This window comes from Arvicola amphibius, chromosome 15, assembly GCF_903992535.2.
Source record: "Arvicola amphibius chromosome 15, mArvAmp1.2, whole genome shotgun sequence".
Taxonomy (NCBI): domain Eukaryota; kingdom Metazoa; phylum Chordata; class Mammalia; order Rodentia; family Cricetidae; genus Arvicola; species Arvicola amphibius.
Genome location: NC_052061.1, coordinates 32,933,000 through 32,954,243, shown reverse-complemented (window position 1 = coordinate 32,954,243; position 21,244 = coordinate 32,933,000). Strand labels below are relative to the sequence as shown.

General features: G+C 46.2%; 1 protein-coding gene across 1 annotated transcript; it reads left to right on the top strand.

Annotated features, from left to right (window-relative positions):
* The first annotated feature begins 328 nt into the window (after positions 1–328).
* Tsnaxip1 (translin associated factor X interacting protein 1) lies at positions 329–21,100 on the top strand. The gene is made up of 16 exons (XM_038313170.1): positions 329–400; positions 4,260–4,341; positions 13,991–14,103; positions 14,252–14,378; positions 15,048–15,141; positions 16,213–16,409; positions 16,762–16,897; positions 18,426–18,595; positions 18,685–18,844; positions 18,921–19,051; positions 19,170–19,295; positions 19,411–19,563; positions 19,664–19,773; positions 20,326–20,452; positions 20,547–20,653; positions 20,854–21,100. The coding sequence occupies exons 1-16, from the start codon at positions 357–359 to the stop codon at positions 21,098–21,100; spliced, it is 2,124 nt and encodes a 707-aa protein (XP_038169098.1). The 5' UTR covers positions 329–356.
* Positions 21,101–21,244: the final 144 nt, after the last annotated feature.

Sequence of the window (21,244 nt, the reverse complement as noted above, 5' to 3'; positions counted from 1 at the left end):
TGCTCACCTACAAGCCCGTATAACGGAGACTATGAGCCACTGGAAACTACCATTCCCAGCCAGCCAAGTGGCCAGGCCTCGAAGCTCACCTCCCACGACCACAGTCTCAATTTATTCTCCTGCCTCAGTTCTGTATCTGATATCAGATTTATTGCACTTATTGGTTCTCAGAACATCCTGTCTCTAGGTCCGAACTTTCCTTTACTTCTTGGCCTTTCTCCAGAGTGCTCTTGGGGGGCTAGAGGCGTGTCACGTCCGTGACCCCGCCCTCACCGCGGAGGCCGCTGGGGGCAGGTCCCCATGGCAACGGACTGTACACTACTGCAACGGAGCTAGTTTGCCTCTGCTCCAAAGTCATGGCCAACCTCGAGACTCGCTACTACAGTTTCTCCAAGCCGAGGTAGCACCTGGCAGGGCCGAGGGCGGGGAGGACTTGAGTACTTCCAGAGTGGGAAATGACACTGATCCAGACCGCTGCACCTTCAGTTGGTCTCTGTTCTTTGGGCTAGGGCTCCAGCGACAGAGTCAGTGATACAGAAACAGTTGTAATAGAATTGGGACTGACTCCAATAGGAACGTTACGTGCTGCCAAAAGTGCAGGCGTACTTTATCGTTAGATACGTGATCTTAGCTAAAGATTGAAAAGAAGCGTCTTAAAGCCGGGCGGCGGTGGCGCACGCCTTTAATCCCAGGACTCAGGAGGCAGAGGCATGCGGATCTCTGTGAGTTCGAGACCAGCCTGGTCTACAGAGTGAATTCCAGGACAGCCAGGGCTACTACTACTACGTAGAGAAACCCTGTCTCGAAAAACCAAAAACCAAACCAAAACAACAACAAAAAAATGAAGTGTCTTCTCACAACTCTTGTATATAATCTTGTATATAAGAAGCATTCAGTGTCTAATGAATATTATTTTCCCACCTTGTGCTCATTCCCAGTATTGGAGGATCATCTCAACTCTAATCTTTCAGGGTCTACTGTCTTGATAGAAAAAGGTTACAAAGGCAGGGAGTGGTGGCTCACACCTGTAATTCAAGCGCTGGGAATGCAGAAGCAGGCAGATCTCTGTGAGTTTGAGGCCAGCCTGGTCTACAGAGCAAGTTCCAGGACAGGCTCTAAAGCTACACAGAGAAACCCTGTCTCGCAAAAAAAAGAAAAAAAATAGTCTACAAGAAAGAGGCAGCAGGTTGAAAAAGAGAGCTGTTTTCCCACAAAACATAATCTAGAAAACTTATTTTTTAAAATATTTATTTATTTATTATGTATACAATATTCTGTCTGTGTGTATGCCTGCTGGCCAGAAGAGGGCACCAGACCTCATTACAGATGGTTATGAGCCACCATGTGGTTGCTGGGAATTGAACTCAGAACCTTTGGAAGAGCAGGCAGTGCTCTTAACCTCTGAGCCATCTCTCCAGCCCCTAGAAAACTTATTATCTATAAAAAAATATGTAATAAGACTGGGGCTGCAGCTAGAATGTGCCAGGTCCTGGATCCCCCAGCAGCACAAAGAATATGAAACAGACTCAGGATCTTCATTCCACAGGAAGGAAGCACAATATAATTTCTGTGAGCTTATTTGGTGGCAATATGAAATATTTATTCACCATTCTCTTCTTCCAGCTATATGTAGTGACACACTGTCTCCCTTATAGAGACACAGTGTGGGTTTCTCCTCCGGACCTTTTGAGGCCCTACACGATGGATGGATCATAGCTTAGCATGCAGAACATAAGCAGAACCTGAGAAAAGAGACATTTGAGTTTTCTATTTCCTCACGGAATGGTTCTTCTCCCATGAGTTTTGCTCCTCTTGTTCGCATATCCCTACATGGTACTTTAGTGGAGTGTCTGTGGAAGTCACTCAATACCAAGAGAAACTCTTGAGGAACCATTCCCTTCAGTCAGTTAAATAACTGAGTTTTCACCACCATTGAGATAGAAATGTAAATATTTTCCACTCCTCCTTGAGGGTGGGTGTAAATCATTTCTAAAAAGATGGGAGCCTACCTGGACAGTGGTGGTGCACACCTTTAGGCCCTGATTTCAGGAGGCAGAGGCAGATGAAGCTCTGAGTTTGAGGCCAGCCTAATCTACAGCGTGAGTTCCAGGAAAGCTAGGGTTACACAGGTAAATCTGTCTTGGAAAATAAGAAGGGGAGAGCCTGGGAGATAACTCATCAAGGATCGCCTGATAATCCGAGTCTGATCCCAAGTCCCTTGTGGTGGAAAGAGAACACTCATCCCAACAAGTTGTCCTCTGATCTCCCCTGTGTATTGTGGCTTGTGTGCATGCAAAGAGAGGAGAGAGGAAGGGAGGGACGGAGGGAGGGAGGGAGGGAGGGAGGGAGGAAATTTAAAAAATTAGAGGCTGGAGGGAGCTGCAGGGACGGTTCTCCCCCAAACAAATTTTAAATAAGAAAAGTACTTAGAAATTAAAAATAAATAAAATAATGAGCATCTATTTTGGTTGTTTCTCTACTGGGTGTGCTTGGTTTTCATTTTGGTTAAATCTAGTTTTTATGTCCAAACTATCACCAACTGAACATTTCCAATCGGAAGTTTCTCCTGATTTCTAGAGATTTACATAGTTTTCCTAATTATTTTCCCTTTCATGGTGGTTACAGTATGATCAAGAGCAGAATTTTTCAGGAGGCAGAGGCAGGCAGACCTCTATGAATTTGAAACCAGCCAGGTCGACAGAGCAAGTTTCAGGAGAGCCAAGGCTACACAGAAAAAGCCTGTCTCAAAAAAATCAAAACAGAATTTTGACCAGGCATTTAGTGTATGCCTGTGATTCTATGACTCAGGAGACTGAGGCAGGAGGCTCACAAGTTCAAGCGCATACTGAAATACATCGTATGACCTTATCTCAAAAATGAAAGATAAAAGCCGGGCAGTGGTGTCACATGCCTTTAATTCCAGCACTCTGGAGACAGAGGCAGGTAGATCTCTGTGAGTTAGAGCCCAGCCTGGTCTACAGAGTGAGTTTCAGGACAGGGTCCAAAGCTATACAGAAAAACCCTGTCTCAAAAAAACAAAAAAGAAAGAAAGAAAGAAAAAAGGGGGAAAAAAGCCAGGCACAATGGTTTATGCTAGTAATCCCAGGACTCAGGAAACAAAGGGAGGAAGATCACTACCAGGCCAGCCTGATCTCTATCGTGACCCAGGATACATATCAAGAACCATCTCAAAAATAAGTAAATAAATGAATACATTTTTAAAAACAGAATTTGGCATAGTGACTGATCTTGAGAGAAAGGTGTTAATTTAACCCAATAAGCAGATAAAGTTGTTGCATTGTATCTTGCTGCTCTACGATACGCATCTTTTAACAGCAACAAGCCAGAGGTGGTGGCACATGCTTTTCATCCCAGCACTTGGGAGGCAGAAGCAGTCTGACATCACTGAGTTCGAGGCCAGCTTGCTCTACAGAACAAGTTCCAGGACATTCAGGGATACACAGAGAAAGCTTGTCTTGAAAACAAAACAAAACCCAGTATTGGAGATTGAACCTGAATCTCACAGATATTCTGTCACTAAGGTATATCTCACTCATATTTAAACTTTACAAACCTATGAGAAACAGAGTAAGAATTATGTTTCTTTTTTTTAAAGGTGTGTGCCACCACAGCCCGACTTTTTTTTAAAGATTTTTAAAAATATTTATTTATTTATTATGTATACAATATTCTGCCTCCATGTATTCCTGCAGGCCAGAAGAGGGCACCAGACCTCATTACAGATGGTTGTTGAGCCACCATGTAGTTGCTGGGAATTGAACTCAGGACCTTTGGAAGAACAGGCAATGCTCTTAACTGCTGAGCCAATTCTCCAGCCCCGAATTATCTGTTTCTTTAGGAGACAATTAATTTGACATAAGGAGGTTAGATGATTTGCCCAAAGCTGGTCCTTTTGAAACCTCAGATGCCAGGACCCCAAAGCTATCGACCATTAAACAATGCCCTCTTCTGGACATGCCAGCGCCTATACTTCCACATGCTCAGACTCACACAAATACACACACATACACATAGTTTAAAAAGGAAGGGGGAGCCAGGCAGTATCAGCGCTCAGAAGGCCTAGGAACGTGGATCTCTGTGAGCTTGAGGCAGCCTGGTCTACAGAGCGAGTTTCCGACAGCCAGGGTTACATAGAGAAACCTTGTGGAGGGGGGAGTGCCCATGCTCTGTGGATCTCGGTTGGGGATCTTGACCCTTTTATAGGCTCTGTCACCTATCACAGCTTCTTCTCCATGCAGACCACGTACTCGATCTTCAGGAGGGACTTCAGAAACCAAGGGCATTGAGAAACGCAAGCTCTCTCAGAAACGAAGAACACTGGTTTGTGATGGTCTTTTGGAAGCATACTTGTCACGGCTACAACCCGTCTTCTGCTTACAGCACACTAGTTCTTTTAGAGGAGTGTGGCTCACAGATGCCAGGCTTGCCAGGCTTTGCGGGAGGAGGGGAGGACATACTGCTTCCTCCCCCTTATCTAAACGCTGGCCATGACTAACCCTGGGTAAAAAGACTTAGCCCCTTCCCTTAACAGCAGCTCAACTTTTCTTCACAAGCCTGCCGTGAACCAGACGCGATGCTGGTGTGGTGGAGACCAGCTCCTGCCAAGGTCCTTTAGTGCGGTGGCGGTGCCGTTTTATCTTTATTGTCCTAGGTCTGGCACAGGGCTTAGATTCCTTATGAACAAGCTGTGAAGGCAGAGAGCACTGGGTGTTTTTTGCTGTGTTTTGGTTCTAAGTTCCTCACTCCTCCTCACTAAGATTTTTGTATAGACCAAGCACACTTAATCACACTTGTAACTTCAGCCCTTGAAAGGCCGAGGAAAATTGCTGCAAGTTGATTTGTTTTGGTTGGGTTTGGTTTTTGGTTTTTCGAGACAGGGTTTCTCTGTGTAGCTCTTGCTTATCCTGAAACTTGATCTGTAGACCAGGCTGGCCTCGAACTCAGATCAGCCTTCCTCTGTGTCCCGGGTATTGAGATTAAAGGCGTGTGCCACCACCACTTTAATCCCTTTAAGACCCTTTTTTTAAAAATTGTATAAAAATTAATGTGGTCAGCTAAGTATGGTGGTACACACTTCAATCCCAGCACTCAGGAGAATGGAAAGGGAAGCTTTTGAGTTCAAGGTCAACCTGGCCTACTAGACAGATCCCTCTCAAAGCCCTTTCTAATGGGCAGTGGTGGCGCACAGATCTCTGCAAGTTTGAGACCATCCTGGTCTAGAAAGAGAGTTCCAGGACAACCCAGGCTACACACACACACACACACACACACACACACACACACACACAAAAACCTGTCTTGAAAAAACAAACAAACAAACATAAGAAAGCCCCTTTCTCAGCCAGGCAGTGGTGGCACACACCTTTAATCCCAGTACTGGGGAGGCAGAGGCAGAGGCAGGCGGATCTCTGTGAGTTTGAGGCCAGCCTGGTCTACAAGAGCTAGCTCCAGGACAGCCAGGACTACCACACAGAGAAACTCTGTCTCGAAAAACAAAAAACAAAACAAAACAAAAAAGCCCTCTCTCCTTGCCCCCTCCCCACAACGGGAACACTGCCTTCTTACCTTCTAAGTATTTTAGTTTGTTTCAAATTTCCTTCTTCAGCACCGTGGACTGAACGCTGCTGTGCAAGTGTTTGCCCCTGAGCTATAACCTCGCCCACTTTGAAGCTTTTGCTGTTGGACCACAGGATTATTGTAGTTCAGATAAGAAATAACCACTGTTCACATCTCAGAGGGAAAAAAATATCGTATTTGGTGGGGCTGGAGTGGGTGTGTTAGTGGTTAAGAGCACTTGCTATTCTTGCAGGAAACCTGGGCTCTGTTCCGAACACTTACATGGTGGCTCATGAATGTAACTGCTTTTCTGGAAGAGCCGATACTCTCGTTTGACCTTTGCAGACTCCAAGCACATATGTGGTGCGTTTATACACAGGCAAAGCGCTCATACATATGAAGTAAAAAATGTTTTAAAAATTTATACATACACACATATACATATATTTGAGCAAATTTATTGTTTTAGTTGACAAAGGACCACTGTGGGCAGTGTATTGGCACTGTGTGAATGTGTTCCTTGGGGAGGATTTGGAAGCATACACAGGTCATACAATCTTTGAAACTGGGAACTGCCAAGACCAGGCCCCTCTCTAAGGAAAGAGGACAATGTGAACCCTGTAGAGACAAGTGCAGCCACAGTAAAGCCATGGTTCTCAGCTTTTCTGATCCTGCCACCTTTTACTACAGTTCCTCATGTCGTGGTGACCCCCAACCATAACATTATTTTCATTGCTACTTCATAACTGTAAATTTACTACTGTTTTGAATCATAATGTATATCTTTATGTTTTCCTATGGTCGTTGGCGACCCCAGTGAGAGCGTTGCGACCCACAGGTTGAGAACCGCTAGGTAAGGCCCGTTCCAGTCCAATTCTGGCTTTGGCCACTAGAGGGGGATGTTTCTCCCGTCATTACCCGGAAATGGGGCACCTTCCAGTTTTGACCTGCAGGGGGAAACAAAGAGGCGGGAAAGCTGAGTTCCAGCAACAACCCTTGGGCAGAAGCCTTCAGCAGCAGCTAAAAACCCTGGAGGGAGGCCCAGTTTTCATTCACCTCTGCAAGTCAAAGGGGGGCCTACAATTCTTCAGCTGAAAAAGGAGAGAATTCGTTTACTGTCCATTTGAAAATCTGAAACACTTTCCAGACTCATCAAGATTGAGGCCCAGGTGTCTCCTGGGGTCCCCACCACACACACATACACTTTGTTGTTGTGGGACTCTGACACCATGGCCTCAAACTCATGGGACAGTGAGTGCTGGACTACAGGGCACCCCCACCAACTGTGTAAAAAGTTTGTCCACTGTTGAGACAGACTCGGGCTCCATGGCCCACACTGGCCGACCAGCTCATAGTTCTGCTTGAGCCTCCCCAGAGCTAGCATTTCAGGTGTGAACAACCACATGAAGAAGTCATGTTTTTATGACTTCCACATCCCACCCCTCCCCGCCAAAACGTTTTTCCTTACTTTTAGTTAATAATTTTTTTTTTCCTGAAGTCAAGTGGTGGTGACGCACGCCTTTAATTTCAGCACTCGGGAGGCAGAGGCAGGCAGATCTCTTGAGTTCGAGGCCAGCCTGGTCTACAGAGCAAGTTTCCAAAGCTACACAGAGAAACCCTGTCTGGGGGAGGGGAGGTATTGGAGTTTTGTTTTCTTTTTCTTTTCTTTTCTTTTTTTTTTTTTTTAATCTTTGGAGGCCTGCTACCCAGATCCCAAATAAATACACTGAGATTTAGTCTTACTTATGAATACCGGGCCTTAGCTTGACTTGTTTCTAGCCAGATTTTCTGTTTTGTTTTGTTTTTTTCAAGACAAAGTTTCTCTGTAGCTTTGGAACCTGTTATGAACCTACCTCTTGTAGACCAGGCTGGCCTCAAACTCACAGAGATCCGCCTGCCTCCCAAATACTGGGATTAAAGACATGCACCACCACAGCCTGGCTTCTAGCCAGCTTTTCTAACATTAATTATCCTGTTTCCTTTCACCATGTTTTGCCCCTGGGTTTTTTGCCTTTCTTTCTTTTTTTTTAATATTTATTTATTTATTTTGTATACAATATTCTGTCTGTGTGTCTGCCTGCAGGCCAGAAGAGGGCACCAGACCTCATTACAGATAGTTGTGAGCCACCATGTGGTTGCTGGGAATTGAACTCAGGACCTTTGGAAGAGCAGGCCATGCTCTTAACCGCCTAGCCATCTCTCCAGCCCCTCTTTTGCCTTTCTTTATTGTTTATACCTTTTTTCCTCCTTACTCCATGACTGGCTGTGTGACTTCGTGCTGGCCCCTAGCGTCCCTCCTCCTCTCTTCCTCTTCCCACTCCTAGCTCTCCCCTAGAGTTTTCCTCCTATTTATTCTCTCTGCCCCACAGCCCCACCCATTTCTCTCTCCTGCCTCTATTGGCCATTCAGCTCTTTATTAGACCTCATTACAGATGGTTGTGAGCCACCATGTAGTTGCTGGGAATTGAACTCAGGACCTTTGGAAGAGCAGGCAGTGCTCTTAACCTCTGAGCCATCTCTCCAGCCCTGATTAATTTTTTAAATTTCATTTTACATTGCAACCAAAGGTCTCCCTCCCACCCCTCCTTCTGCCTTCCCTTGCCTCTCCCCCATCTCTCCTCCCAACAGGTAAGGGCTCCCATGGGGAGTCCACACAGTTTGGTACCTTATGTTGGGGCAGGACCAAACCCCTCCCATCTGTGTTAAGTCTGAGCATGGCATCCCCTCATAGGGAATGTGCTATAATAACCTAGTTCATGTACCAGGGATAGGTCCTGGTCCTACTGCCAGGAGCCCCTCAGATAGCCCAAGCTTTACAACTGTCTCCCACATATGGAGGGCCTAGTTCAGTCATATGGAGGCTCCACAGCTGTCTGTCAAGAATTCATGAGTTTCCACCACCTTGATTCTGCTGTTTCTATAGATTTCTTCATCATGATATTGACCTTCCTTGTTCATGTACTCCCTCCTCCCTCCCTTTGACTGGATTCCCAGGTTTTGGCCTAGTGCTTGGTTGTGGATCTCTGCATCTGGTTCCAGCAATTACCGGAAGAAGGTTGTAGCTTCTCTGGAGCTGTGGATTGTAATCTGGTTATCCTTTGCTTTATGTCTAATATCCACTTATGAGTGAGTACATACTATGTTTGTCTTTCTGAGTCTGGGTTACCTCACTCAGGAGGGTTTTTTTCTAGTTCCATTCATTTGCCTTCAAATTCATGATGTCATTGTTTTTTATCACTGAGTAATACTCCATTGTATAAATGTACCACACTTTCTTTATCCATTCTTCGGTTGACGAGCATCTAGGTTGTTTCCAGGTTCCAGTTATTACAAATAATGCTGCTTTGAATATTGTTGAGCAAGTGTCCTTGTGGTATGATTGAGTATCCTTTGGGTATATTCTGAAGAGTGATATCGCTGGGTCATGAGGTAGATTGATTCCCAATTTTCTGAGAAACTGCCATATTGGTTTCCAATATGGTTATGGTGTTATGCCCAAATCTACGAAGTCCCCTCCCCCAAAACTAACAGGGAGACCAAGTCCCGTATGTAAAAGCAAAGAACCTTTATTTTATACAAGTCTGCAAACTTGGTCTCTCAGCATCTCCAACGTATTAGACTAATCGGAGAACACGGAGCTCAGTTAGAGTTGGGTTTTTATAGTAGTAAAGAGGGGGGTGAGGGATTTCTAAGGTTCAGCTCCCCTGGTTGGTTGACATTTGTCTAGGGGTGTCCTGGTGAATGTGTGCTGGAAGATGATCCTATCTACAAGAGTTGGAACGTTAGGAATTTCCTTTGGATAGTCTGTTCTTGGGTAGTACCTGGGTAATCTCCCTCCATTTGTGGTTCTTCCTGCAACCAGGTATTGCCTCAGGAGGCAAACTACTGAGACTCAGGCCTTCTTTAAGCTTATCATGGCTGGGTCCCTTTGTTCCTATTAAGCTTATCATGGTTGGGTCCTGTGGTAGCTGTGCAGGTTTGCACTCCCACTGGCAGTAGAGGAGTGTTCTCCTGACTCCACATCCTCTCCAACATAAGCCGTCCTCAGTGTTTTTGATCTTAGCCATTCTGACAGATGTTCAGAATCATATTGATTTGGATTTCCCAGATGATTAAGTATATTGAGCAATTCCTTAAATGTCTTTTGGCATTTTCTTCTGTTGAGAATTCTTTGTTTAGCTCTCCACCCCATATTTTAATTGGATTATTTGGTAATTTGTTGTCTAGTTTCTTGAGTTCTTTTTATAGTTTGGAGATCAGCCCTCTGTCAGATGTGGGTTTTTTTTTTTGTCTTAGTTACTGTGTCATTTGCCTTACAGAAGTTTCTCAGCTTCAGGAGGTCCCATTTATTGACTTTTGCTCTCAGCGTCTGTGCAACCAACCAACCAAACAATAACAACAACAAAACGCTTGGCTGGGCAGGACCTTTTGGCTTTCATTGTTTCCATTGAGAAGTCAGGTATAATTCTGATAGGTCTGCCTTTATATGTTACTTGGCCTTTTTCCTTTGCAGCTCTTAATATTTTTTTCTTTATGCTGTATGTTTAGTGTTTTGATTATTATGTGGTGAGGGGACTTTTTTTGGGGGTCTAGTCTATTTGGTGTTCTGTAACATTCTTCTACTTTTGTACTTTCATAGGCATATCTTCCTTTAGAATGGGAAAGTTTTCTTTTTTCTTTTTCTTTCTTTTTTTTGTTTTTTTTTTTTTTTTTTTTTGAAACAGGGTTTCTCTCAGTAGTTGTGGAGCCTGTCCTGGAACTAGCTCTTGTAGATCAGGCTGGCCTTGAATTCACAGATATCTGCCTGCCTCTGCTTCCTGAGTGCTGGGATTAAAGGTGTGTACCACCATCACCCGGCTGGGAAAGTTTTCTTCTGTGATTTTGTTGAATATATTTTCTGTCCCTTTGAGCTGGGTTTCTTCTCCTTCCTTCTTCTATCCCTATTATTTGTAGGTTCAGTCTTTTCCTGATGTCCCAGATTTCCTAGATGTTTTGTGTTAAGAATTTGTTTTCTTTGAATCTATTTCCTTTATCATATCTTCAATGCCTGAGATTCTCTCTTCCATCTCTTGCATTCTGTTGTTTATGCTTGTATCTGTAGTTCCTAATCATTTGCCCAGATTTTCCATTTTCAGAATTCCCTTAGTTTGTTTTCTTTTCTTTTTTTTTCTTTTCTTTTCTTTTTCTTTTTCTTTTTTTTTTTTTTTTTTTTTTTTTGGCTGGAGAGACAGCTGTGGGTGCTGGGAACCGAACTCTTACATTTTTGGTTGTGAGCCTAGCCTTTAATGGCTGAGCCATCTCTCCAGCCAAGTTTGTTTACTTTATTGCATCTATTTGAGTTTTTAAGTCTTGAACCATTTCCTTCACCTGTTTGATTGCTTTTTTCTTGGTTTTCCTTAAGGGATTTGCTGATTTTTTTAAAAAATCTTTTGTTTGTCTTTTCCTCCATTTCTTTAAGGTAATTTTTTATTTCCTCTTTAAAGGCTTCAATTAACTTCATAAAGTTATTTTTAAGGTTATTCTCTTCTGCTTCATCTGTGTTGGGATGCTCAGTCTTCCTGTTGTAGAGCTACTAGGTTCTGGTGGTGCTGTGTTGCTCTTTATGTTGTTGAGTGTACTCTTGCACTGTTTATGTTGTTGAGTGTACTCTTGCACTGTTTTTGTTGAGTGTACTCTTGCACTGTTTATGTTGTTGAGTGTACTCTTGCACTGTTTATGTTGTTGAGTGTACTCTTGCACTGTTTATGTTGTTGAGTGTACTCTTGCACTGTTTTTGTTGAGTGTACTCTTGCACTGTTTATGTTGTTGAGTGTACTCTTGCACTGTTTTTGTTGAGTGTACTCTTGCACTGTTTATGTTGTTGAGTGTACTCTTGCACTGTTTATGTTGTTGAGTGTACTCTTGCACTGTTTTTGTTGAGTGTACTCTTGCACTGTTGTCTGCCCATCTCTTCCTCCAAACAGTGCAGGTGGAGCCTATGCTTCAGGAGGTCCCTCTTCCTCTAATTGGTACAATTGGTGACTGTGGCTCCATTGATCGTTCCTCCAGGAGCAGGCAGGGCAGAGCCTCAAGTGATTGTTCCTCCAGGTACAGTTGGGCCTGAGGCAATTCTTCAGATGCGGGTAGGGTCAGGATCACTCCTCTATGTGCAGGCGGCTCTGTGGCTCCGAGATGGTCTCTGATGCAATAGGGCATCTCCTACAGAGGATGGCATTGGATGCTTGTTGGGACACAGGTGTTCTTTCCCAAAGGGTTTCTGGAAGCTGCTGCTGTCAATGCTTCCAGGACACCGCCCAGCCCCTTCTCTGACACTTCCAGGCCCTAGTGGGGGGGGGGGTGCATGCAGCACTCCCTCTCTCTCTCTGATTCTTCCACGCCAGGGCTGGGACTGCTGCCCAGCTTCCGGTCTCTCTGATAATTCTGGGCCAGAGGCAGAGCTGCCACCAAAGTCCCTCTCCCCCTTCCTTTCCCCTCTCCCTCCCCTCCCCCTCCCCTTCCCCCTCTCCCTTTCCTTCTCCCTCTCTGACTCTTCCAGTCTGGGGCTAGTGCTACAGGCACACTTCTTAAACTAATATTCCACACTTGCTACCCTTCTTCCATGTACCCAGCTTTCCTCATGTGTCTAGAACCCAGCAGTTATTGACATATACTATGGATTCCAAAAGGCTGAAAACAAATTGAAAAGTTTCTGCACCCCAATAAACCTCTCCACCGACACAGCAATCCAAATCAGACCAAATTAGAAAAAGCCCAGGTTTAATGGGTAAAACATTCCCAGATGATTTTCTGACCTCCTGAGAGGAAATAGGGAAGAGAGACCAAAAAACCATGCATCTGTTTTCTGGGGGGCAGTTTAAATACCCTGTGGAAAGGTCTCTGGGGGAGAAGCCATGCTTGGTGGACTTTCTGAGATGAAGCAGGATTTGGGGAGAGAGAGATGGGGGAGGGGAGTTAGGTGGTACTTCCACCAGAACATTCCAGACACTTTGGGTATGCCAGGGCTGGGGTGGAGTTTCCACCAGAACACAGATAAAGGACCAAATTTATAAAATCCTAAAATAGGATTGACTGGATCAGATTATCATATTTTTCTATGCCATGTTTCATAAACAGATTTGAAGAGATAAACCCATGTTCCTACCACATGCATCTTCTACTGGTTCAAATGAAGTCCAGTTCACCAGAGGACCCTCACCTGTTTCCCCCTCCCCCAAGGGACACAACCCAATCTCCTTCCAGGCTCCATTTGATACATCTCTGTAGTTCTATTTGTCTTGTCCATCTAGACTTACCCTCTCCTGTCTCTTTAGCTACACTATGCACAAATGTAGTGATGGGAGAGGCGGGCTTCTTCCCGCCACCCGGCTAGCTTTACCCGAAATAATTACATGGAAACTGTATTCTTTTAAACACTGCTTGGCCCATTAGCTCTAGCCTCTTATTGGCTAACTCTCACAACTTGATTAACCCATTTCTAATAATCTGTGTAACACCATAAAGTGGTGGCTTACCAGGAAGATTCTAGCCACTGTCCGTCTTGCATAGGAGAAGCATGGCAACTGCCTGAGGTGTCTGCCTGACTCTGCTTTCTTTCTCCCAGTTCTGTTTACTCCGCCTTCCTAATTTTCTGTCCTATCAAAGGGCCAAGGCAGTTTCTTTATTAAGCAATGAAAGTAACACATGACAGATGTCCCTCCTCCATCACCCAAAGGCAGGGACTGGGGCTCTTCAGGGTTCTCGTTTGTTGCAGTACAGGCATTCAGTGCTCGCTGACTTGCCTCCAGGAGAGGGTAACTCACATCTCCTGGGTTCCGCAGGCACTGCAGTGTATAAGCTACGCGCTATATTTTCTCAAGGCATTCTTGCCTCAGTGCATTGGGGTGGCCACTCCTATTATCTCTACTTTGCAAATGAAAAGACTGAAGTTCAGAGCAGTTAAGCCTATGGTCACACTACTAATAAGGAAGATTTAAGATTTAATCCTAACTGTCTGTAACCAAAAGACCACAATCCTAATTATGGACCACATTAAAGATGTTTGTATAGCTGAGTATGCTGACCCAGACCTGTGAAGGTATCAAGTATAAGGCTAGCATGGGCTGTATAGCAAAAGTGTGTGTGTGTGTGTGTGTGTGTGGTGTGTGTGTAGTGTGTGTGTGTGTGGCGTATGTGTGGTGTGTGTGTGTAGTGTGTGTGTGTGGCGTATGTGTGGTGTGTGTGTGTAGTGTGTGTGTGTGTGTGTGTGTGTGTGTGTGTAGTGTGTGTGATGTGGGTGGAGGGATGCAGATTGGAAAAGGAGCTGTGTAGTAGTCTATACTTAAAATGTGAGGTAGTTCTGTCTTGTCCTCAACAATACCAAAAAGGGAAGGAGGAATAATGTTGCCATAGTAACCTTAGCTGTCCCTTCCTTAAGCCCTTGCAGTTATCCATGGGCGGCCACCTATCCCCATGGCCAACATACATGACTGGCCAGACGATTCTTCATAAACGAAAGCCCTGTTCCGAAGACTGCCGGAAGCGAGCCAAGTAAGCCAGGGCCAGCCTGATGGGGGATGGACTAGTCTAGATCAGTTATTGGTTCAGGACATATAGCTTAGTGGAGGTTGCGGCCCCAGACCAAGACTACAAGGATCCATGGGGTGCTAGTGACATCTTAGCCCACCATCCTCTGCAGTAGCTGGCAGCAGCAGCCCCTGGGCACTTCCAAGCCCAGGTACCTGGAGCAACTGGAGAACTACCTGCGCAAGGAGCTCCTCCTGCTGGACCTGGGCACGGATTCTGCACAAGAGCTGAGACTGCAGGTCAGAGCCACAGACCAAACATGCAAGGGTGAAGAGAAACTCATGCGTCAGAACTGAGTAACTCAGACCTTCACAGGGGAAATGGGCCCTCTGTCTTCCAACTATTCCTCTTTGGAAAGAGGAATGGACTATGACAGAGCCTCTGGCCTGATGGCAACATCCAGAAGCCCAGAAACAGAGAGAGAGAATGGCCAGTCTAGATGTAGTCCAGACTCTGGTACATATTAGAGAGTGCGGACCATGTGCCAGGCTTTGGGCATACACACATACACCACATGTAGTCGTTCTGCATCTAAGTTGGAAAGGAGACTATGCTCTTCCACTCTGAGTTCAGAACATCAAGCTAGAATCTTCAACACCCTGTCCCCACAGGTCCTTGACATAGAGAGGGTAGTGAGAGGCTAATGGATACGGGATCTGGTTGGCAAGAAGCTGACTGGGCAGCCAAAGAGTCATCTTGGGCAGAATGGCATATTTGACCCACGGTGATGGGTTGCCAAGCCTCAGACAAGGCCTCTATACCTGTCCCTGTCCCTCCTCTCCAGCTCCATGGTATTAAGACTTGGATGGTGCCTGGCCAGATATAGGTTACTCATACGGAAACAGTTTTGAGCCCGCTGAGTGTGGGGGTTATGGGCCCGGAAATGATAAGTTCCTTTTTTATGCCAGCCTTACAGGGAGATCTTTGAGTTCTTCATAGAGGATTTCAAGACATACAAGCCATTGCTGTCCTCCATCAAGAATGCGTATGAGGTGATGCTGGGTAAGACTGCAGCTCCATCCTGGGCCCCAGCTGGAATAAATTGAGTATCCTATTCTGATTTTCGGATTCTCTACTAATAACTGATCTTTCAGGTCACTTTTTGTATGCCTCAATCTTTTCTACTCTTTAGAGGGATGGCGGGGCATCTGTGGTAAACAGAAGGGGTCCTAGGAGAGTATGTCCTTCTGGAAAGGCTCCCTCGTCTGCTCAGACAGTGCGAAGCAGATTATAGCTACAGAACCCATGTTCCCGAGCCTCTCCACGGAGACATCCTGACCCTCAACATGACTCAGCCCCTGATTTATTTTTTTCGTTTGCATGACTGGAGATTGAACCTAGTGTCTCACACATAATAAGCAAGCATTCTACCATGGCTGTCTATCCCCATCCCCTGCCCTCCTTTAAAAACAAGTGTGTGGGGCTGGAGAGATGGCTTAGAGGTTAAGAGCACTGACTGCTCTTCCAAAGGTCCTGAGTTCAACCACATGGTAGCTCACAACCATCTGTAATGAGGTCTGGTGCTCTCTTCTGGCCTGCAGACATACACACAGACAGAACATTGTATACATAATAAATAAATAAATAAATAAATAAATAAATAAATAAATAAATAATAAAGATTTTTAAAAAAAAACAAGTGTGTGGAGACACTGGAGAGATCAGCAGTTAAGAGGACAGCAGTAGCCGTCCTTCCAGAGGACATGGGTTCAAGCTTCAGCACCCACGTGTTAGTTAACAATGATCTGTAACTCCATTCCCAGAGGATCTGACCTCCTCTTCTGGTCTCTGCAGGCACCAGGCACACACAGTTTTCACAGACACACATGCAGGCAAACCCCACACATACAGCTTAGGATCTATGACTCCCTGGATGTTTATTCTGTCCCCCAAAGGGCTTTTCTACCTGTCTTATGTATTTGTTTTTTTGAGACAGGGTCTCTCTGTATACTTGGTTGTCCTGGAGCTCAATTTGTAGACCAGGCTAGCCTAAACTCAGAGATCCTCCTGCCTCTGCCTCCTGTGTGCTGCGATTACAGGTGTGTGCTGCCACACCTGCCTGTCTTTGCTTAGCCCACCAAAGGGAGAAAATTCGGGCCCTGGAACCCCTGAAGGCCAAGATTGTCACTATGAATGAGGACTGCAGTGAGCGGATCCTGGCCATGAGGGCTGAGGAGAGGTACGAAATCTCCCAGCTCAAGAAAGAGAAGATGAATTTACTAAAACTCATTGATAAAAAGAACGAGGAGAAGATCTCATTGCAGAGTGAGGTGAATGGAGGTGGTAATGCTGACTCCCCAAGTTCCTGCTCTACCTGTAGCCTGGGGGTGCTGATGATGTGATCCCTAACCCCATCTATGCTTCTGCCTGGATGGAGGAGCCATCACCATCCCCGAGCACCCTACTATCTTCACTGTGCCCTGCTGCAGTGCTCAGCAGACTCCAGTGTGCCTCTAAGTACCAGCAAACTCTCCACGGGTTGAAGCATTGGCATCTTGCTCAGTTCTCAGGCATGGTCAGGAGACTGCCAAGCAGTAGCCACACCCTGTCGTGATGAGCTGCCAATAAGGGCTCTAAGCTAACTGAGTACTGTCATATACCCCCGCCCCACCCCACCCCCAGGTGGCTAAACTGAGGAAGAGCTTGGCTGAGGAGTACCTTCGCTACCTTACTGAGCGAGATGCCCGCAAGATTCTCATTGGGAACCTGAATGAGCTGCGATACCAACGAGAAGACATGTCACTAGCCCAGTCTCCAGGTAATCCACGCCGGTGCCTCATCTGAAGCACTGAAGTCTGTCACCATTTACATTCCTAATATCTTATTATCCTGTGTCCATTGACAGTAGGAGAGGCCTGCCTGGGCTGCTACCTGAGGCTGTGGATCTTTTTTTAGTTTTTTTTTAATATTTATTTATTCTGTATACAATATTCTGTCTGTGTGAATGCATGCAGGCCAGAAGAGGGCACCAGACCCCATTACAGATGGTTGTGAGCCACCATGTGGTTGCTGGGAATTGAACTCAGGACCTTTGGAAGAGCAGGCAGTGCTCTTAACCTCTGAGCCATCTCTCCAGCCTTTTTTTTTTTTTTTTTTTTTTTTTGGTTTTTCGAGACAGGGTTTCTCTGTAGCTTTGGAGCCTGTCCTGGAACTAGCTCTTGTAGACCAGGCTGGTCTCGAACTCACAGAGATCCGCCTGCCTCTGCCTCCCGAGTGCTGGGATTAAAGGCGTGCGCCACCGCCGCCCGGCTCCTCTGTACCTTTTTGAACATGCCCTGGAACTCGCTCAGTAGATCAAACTGGTCTCAAACACAGATTTGCCTGTTTCTGCCTCCTGAGTTCTGAGATTAAACACTGGCCACCACCACCCAGTTGGCTGTGGATCTTTTAAATTAGACTGAAAAAAAATCACAGAATAAAGTAGGAATCTTTAACACTGCTAGAAGCAGAGATTGTGGGCAATTGAAGCCTGGCACCACAGGTCCTGGGCTTCTCTACTTAACTCCCAAAGAATCCCAAGCAGAGAAGGAGGTATACTAGTTACTGCTGTGATAAAGCAGTGACCAAGGCAACTTATAGAAGGAAGGATTTTGCTTTTTTTTCTTTTTATTTTTGAGACAGGGTTTCTCTGTTGCTTTTTGGTGTCTGTCCTGGAACTAGCTCTTGTAGACCAGGCTGGCCTCGAACTCACAGAGATCTGCCTGCCTCTGCCTCCCAAGTGCTGGTATTAAAGGCGTGTACCACCACCGTCCAGCCTTCTTTTTCTTTTCTTTGTTTGAGGCAAGGTTTTTCTTTGTAGCCCTGGCCATCCTGGACTCTGTAGACCAGTCTGGCCTCAAACTCAGATCTGGCTGCCTCTGCCTTCCAAGTGCTTAAAGGCGTGAGCTCCCACCACTCAGCTAGAAGGATTTCTTTGGGACTTAGAGTTCCAAAGGAATATTAGTCTATCATCACGGCAGGGAGCATTGGCAGTAAGCAGGCAGGCATGGCACTGGAGCAGCACTTGAGTTCATATACAGATCCACATGCAGGAAGCAGATAACACAGTGAGAATGACAAGGAGTCTTTTGAAACCTCAAAGCTGCCCCCAGTGACACATTTCCTCCAACAAGGCCGTACCTCTCAATCTTTCTCAAACGGTTCCGCCAAGTTGGGATCAAGTATTCAAACATATGGGCCTATGGAGGCCACTCTATTCAAACAGAGGGCATGCCCTAAGCAATATTTAACCCAATCCTGGGTACAAGGCCCAGAGCCAGGGTGACAGACTGGTGGGACCCTGGCAGGTGTTTGGGGAGAGGATCCTGTGAAGCTAACACTGGCACTGAAGATGACCCGACAAGACCTGACCCGCACCCAGATGGAACTCAACACCATGAAAGCCAACTTTGGAGACGTGGTGCCCAGGAGAGACTTTGAAATGCTGGAGAAGACCAACACGGATCTTCAGGAGCAGGTGCTGGTGGGGTGGGCAGGTAGGGTTTGACATGGTAGGGTGTGGTCAGACAGGTGGGTAGCTAGGACCATCAATCCCCTCGCCTACAGCTGGAAAGCCTGCGAGCGGACTATGAAGAGGTCCGGAAGGAACACGAGTTACTGCTGCAGCTGCACATGAGCACGCTGAAGGAGCGGGACCAGTTCCACTTTGAGCTGCAGGAGATCCAGCGCACCTCCACACCTCGACCTGACTGGACCAAATGCGAAAGTAATGATGGTTGCCGAGGCACCAGGGCCTGCTGCAGGACATGGGCTGGGTTCTAGCCTCCTCTCCCCACCTGCAGGTGTCATCTCAGGGGGTTCAGAGCGCTGGCTGATACTGGCTGAAGGAAAGAACAGCGACCAGCTGGTGGACGTGCTGCTGGAGGAGATTGGCAACGCTCTGCTCCGGGAGAAAGACTTCTTCCCTGGCCTGGTAGGGAGTCCCTGAGCCAGAGGTTACTTAAGATTCTGGGGGAACTATCTGGGGCTCTTTCCTGTTTAGACACAAGGCAACAGAGAGGTCCAGTTGTGAATTAACACCTGCCTTTCAGGGCTTTGGGGAGTCTATCCCTGCTTTCCTTCGGTATGATGGCCCTGTGGAGAACAAGAAGCCAAGCAAGAAGGAGGTGGTACATCTCCTTGAGGATGCCTGGAAGGAACGGCTTGCAGAAGAGCAGGTCAGCTCTGACTGACCTCTATGTAGCCTTCAGATCCAGACTCCTTTAAAGAGTTCCCTCAAGGTGGGGGCTAATCAAATCTGGGACACCCTGACCAAGTATTCTTACTCTACAGAAAGAGTCATTCCCGGATTTCTTCTTCAATTTTCTGGAACGTCGCTTTGGGGTCAATGATGCCATAGCCTGGGCTTATACCATTTTTGAAAACATCAAGCTCTTTCGCTCCAGTGAGATCATGAGTCACTTCTATTCAGTCTTGATAGGAAAGGTGAGCTTTGGCCTAGGCCCTGTTACCTTCATCAAAATAAAAAGGGCTTTTGTCCCGGCACAGAATGGCAGCACAGTAGCAACTGCTCCTCTTGTTGTAGAGGAAGGAAAGCGTATACATCAGCCAAAGGGAGACAATGTCCCAGCTGCTCAAGGAGATGACAAATGTCGACACTCAGAACGAGGGGTTAATAACCATGGAGCAACTGAGGTAAGAGGCCAGCCAGGCAACTCCAAACTCTAGTCCATTCTCTTAGCTGGTCAGGTTTTCAAGTATGCAGGAAAAAGGGGCACCTCCCAGGAAGGGCCACAGCCTCAAAGCCTGCTGTCCTCTCTAGGGGTGGTGGGACATGCCCGTATTCTAGAACTTGAGAAATAAAAGCAGGAGAATCATTTCATTCTAGGCCTAGAACAAAACTGTTTCAAAACATGGCAAGCATCATAGCACACGCCTTTAATCCCAACACTTGGGAGGCAGAGGCTGGAGTATTTCTGCAATTTAGAGGCCATCCTGATCTACAGAGTGAGTTCCAGGCTAATCAGATTAACATAGAAATATATCCTTTTTCAAAAAACCAATTTAAAAGAAAATGAAAACAGCAAAAATTTTGGGAGGCTAAGGCAGGAAGATGATTATGTGTTCAAAGACTCTCAAAAACAAAAAACCTGTGGAAATACTAGTGGGGATGGCCCAGGAAGGATGGAAGGTGAGTAGATAGCCTCCATCAATCAGGCCCTGTTGGAATTCTTACTCTCCCAATAGCACCATCCTCAAGAATACCTTTCCTCTCAAGAAGGAAGAGCAAATTCAGGAGCTAATGGAGGCAGCAGGCTGGAGTCCAGACATCAGCAGCACAGAAGTGCTCAATTACCAGATATTGTTTACTGAGGTGGGTGGGGGCTATGTGCCAGTCCCTTCCTTAGTCTTATTTAAACTACAGTCAATACGGCCTCACCCTGCCTTTTCCCATACCCCACCCATAGGATGAGGAGGGCCAGAGTGAGCCATTTGTGCAGAAGCTGTGGGAACAGTATGACAATGAAAAGGATGCATACTTACAAGAACTGAAGCAGGATCTGGGCCTAGATCAGTGAGTGATCCTGGGCCCCGAAGTTCCGTTCAGCCATTGGCAAGTCCTATAGGTGGGACAAGCCCTATCAGATAGCATCTCAGGTGCCTGAGTCTCCCTGTGCAACAAACTACTCAAACCTGACAGAAGAATGGGCACCTCAGAGTCAGGGTACAGAGAGCTCAGACCTATAAACCCGTCTTTCTTTCCTTGTGGGACAGATCGGATGAGGTGAGCCTCCTGAAGATGCGTGTGGCCCTGATGAACATTGATCCTAGCCTGGACAAGCAGACGCTGAGTACCTACCTAAGCCAGGCCTTTCAGCTTCCTGTGGCAGAACTGCAGTTGGAAGAAGATGAGAAGCAGCAGGAGGAAATTGTAGTAAAACTTGAGACTGCACTTGACCGGCTTCGGATGGCAGACACCAAACGTGCAGGACCACCACGAGAGCCAGAGCAAGCAAGCTAGAAGAACCCCCCATGGGCAACTTAAGTTCTTTAATGTTGCTAACCTTCCAATATACAATTCTTTATCTAAATTTTTATTTTCCAGGCTGTGCTGGAAAGTGTTGGGTATGAGGGAAGAGGCTTGGGGCAGAGACATGCACCAAAA

Bases quoted from the DNA above. Each gene is read 5' to 3' on its own strand.
- Tsnaxip1 (XM_038313170.1), top strand. From the start codon at position 357: ATGGCCAACCTCGAGACTCGCTACTACAGTTTCTCCAAGCCGAG. The intron at 16,410-16,761 runs GTGAATGGAGGT...CCCCACCCCCAG, and splicing joins AGATCTCATTGCAGAGTGAG to GTGGCTAAACTGAGGAAGAG. The intron at 19,052-19,169 runs GTAGGGAGTCCC...CCTGCCTTTCAG, and splicing joins AAGACTTCTTCCCTGGCCTG to GGCTTTGGGGAGTCTATCCC.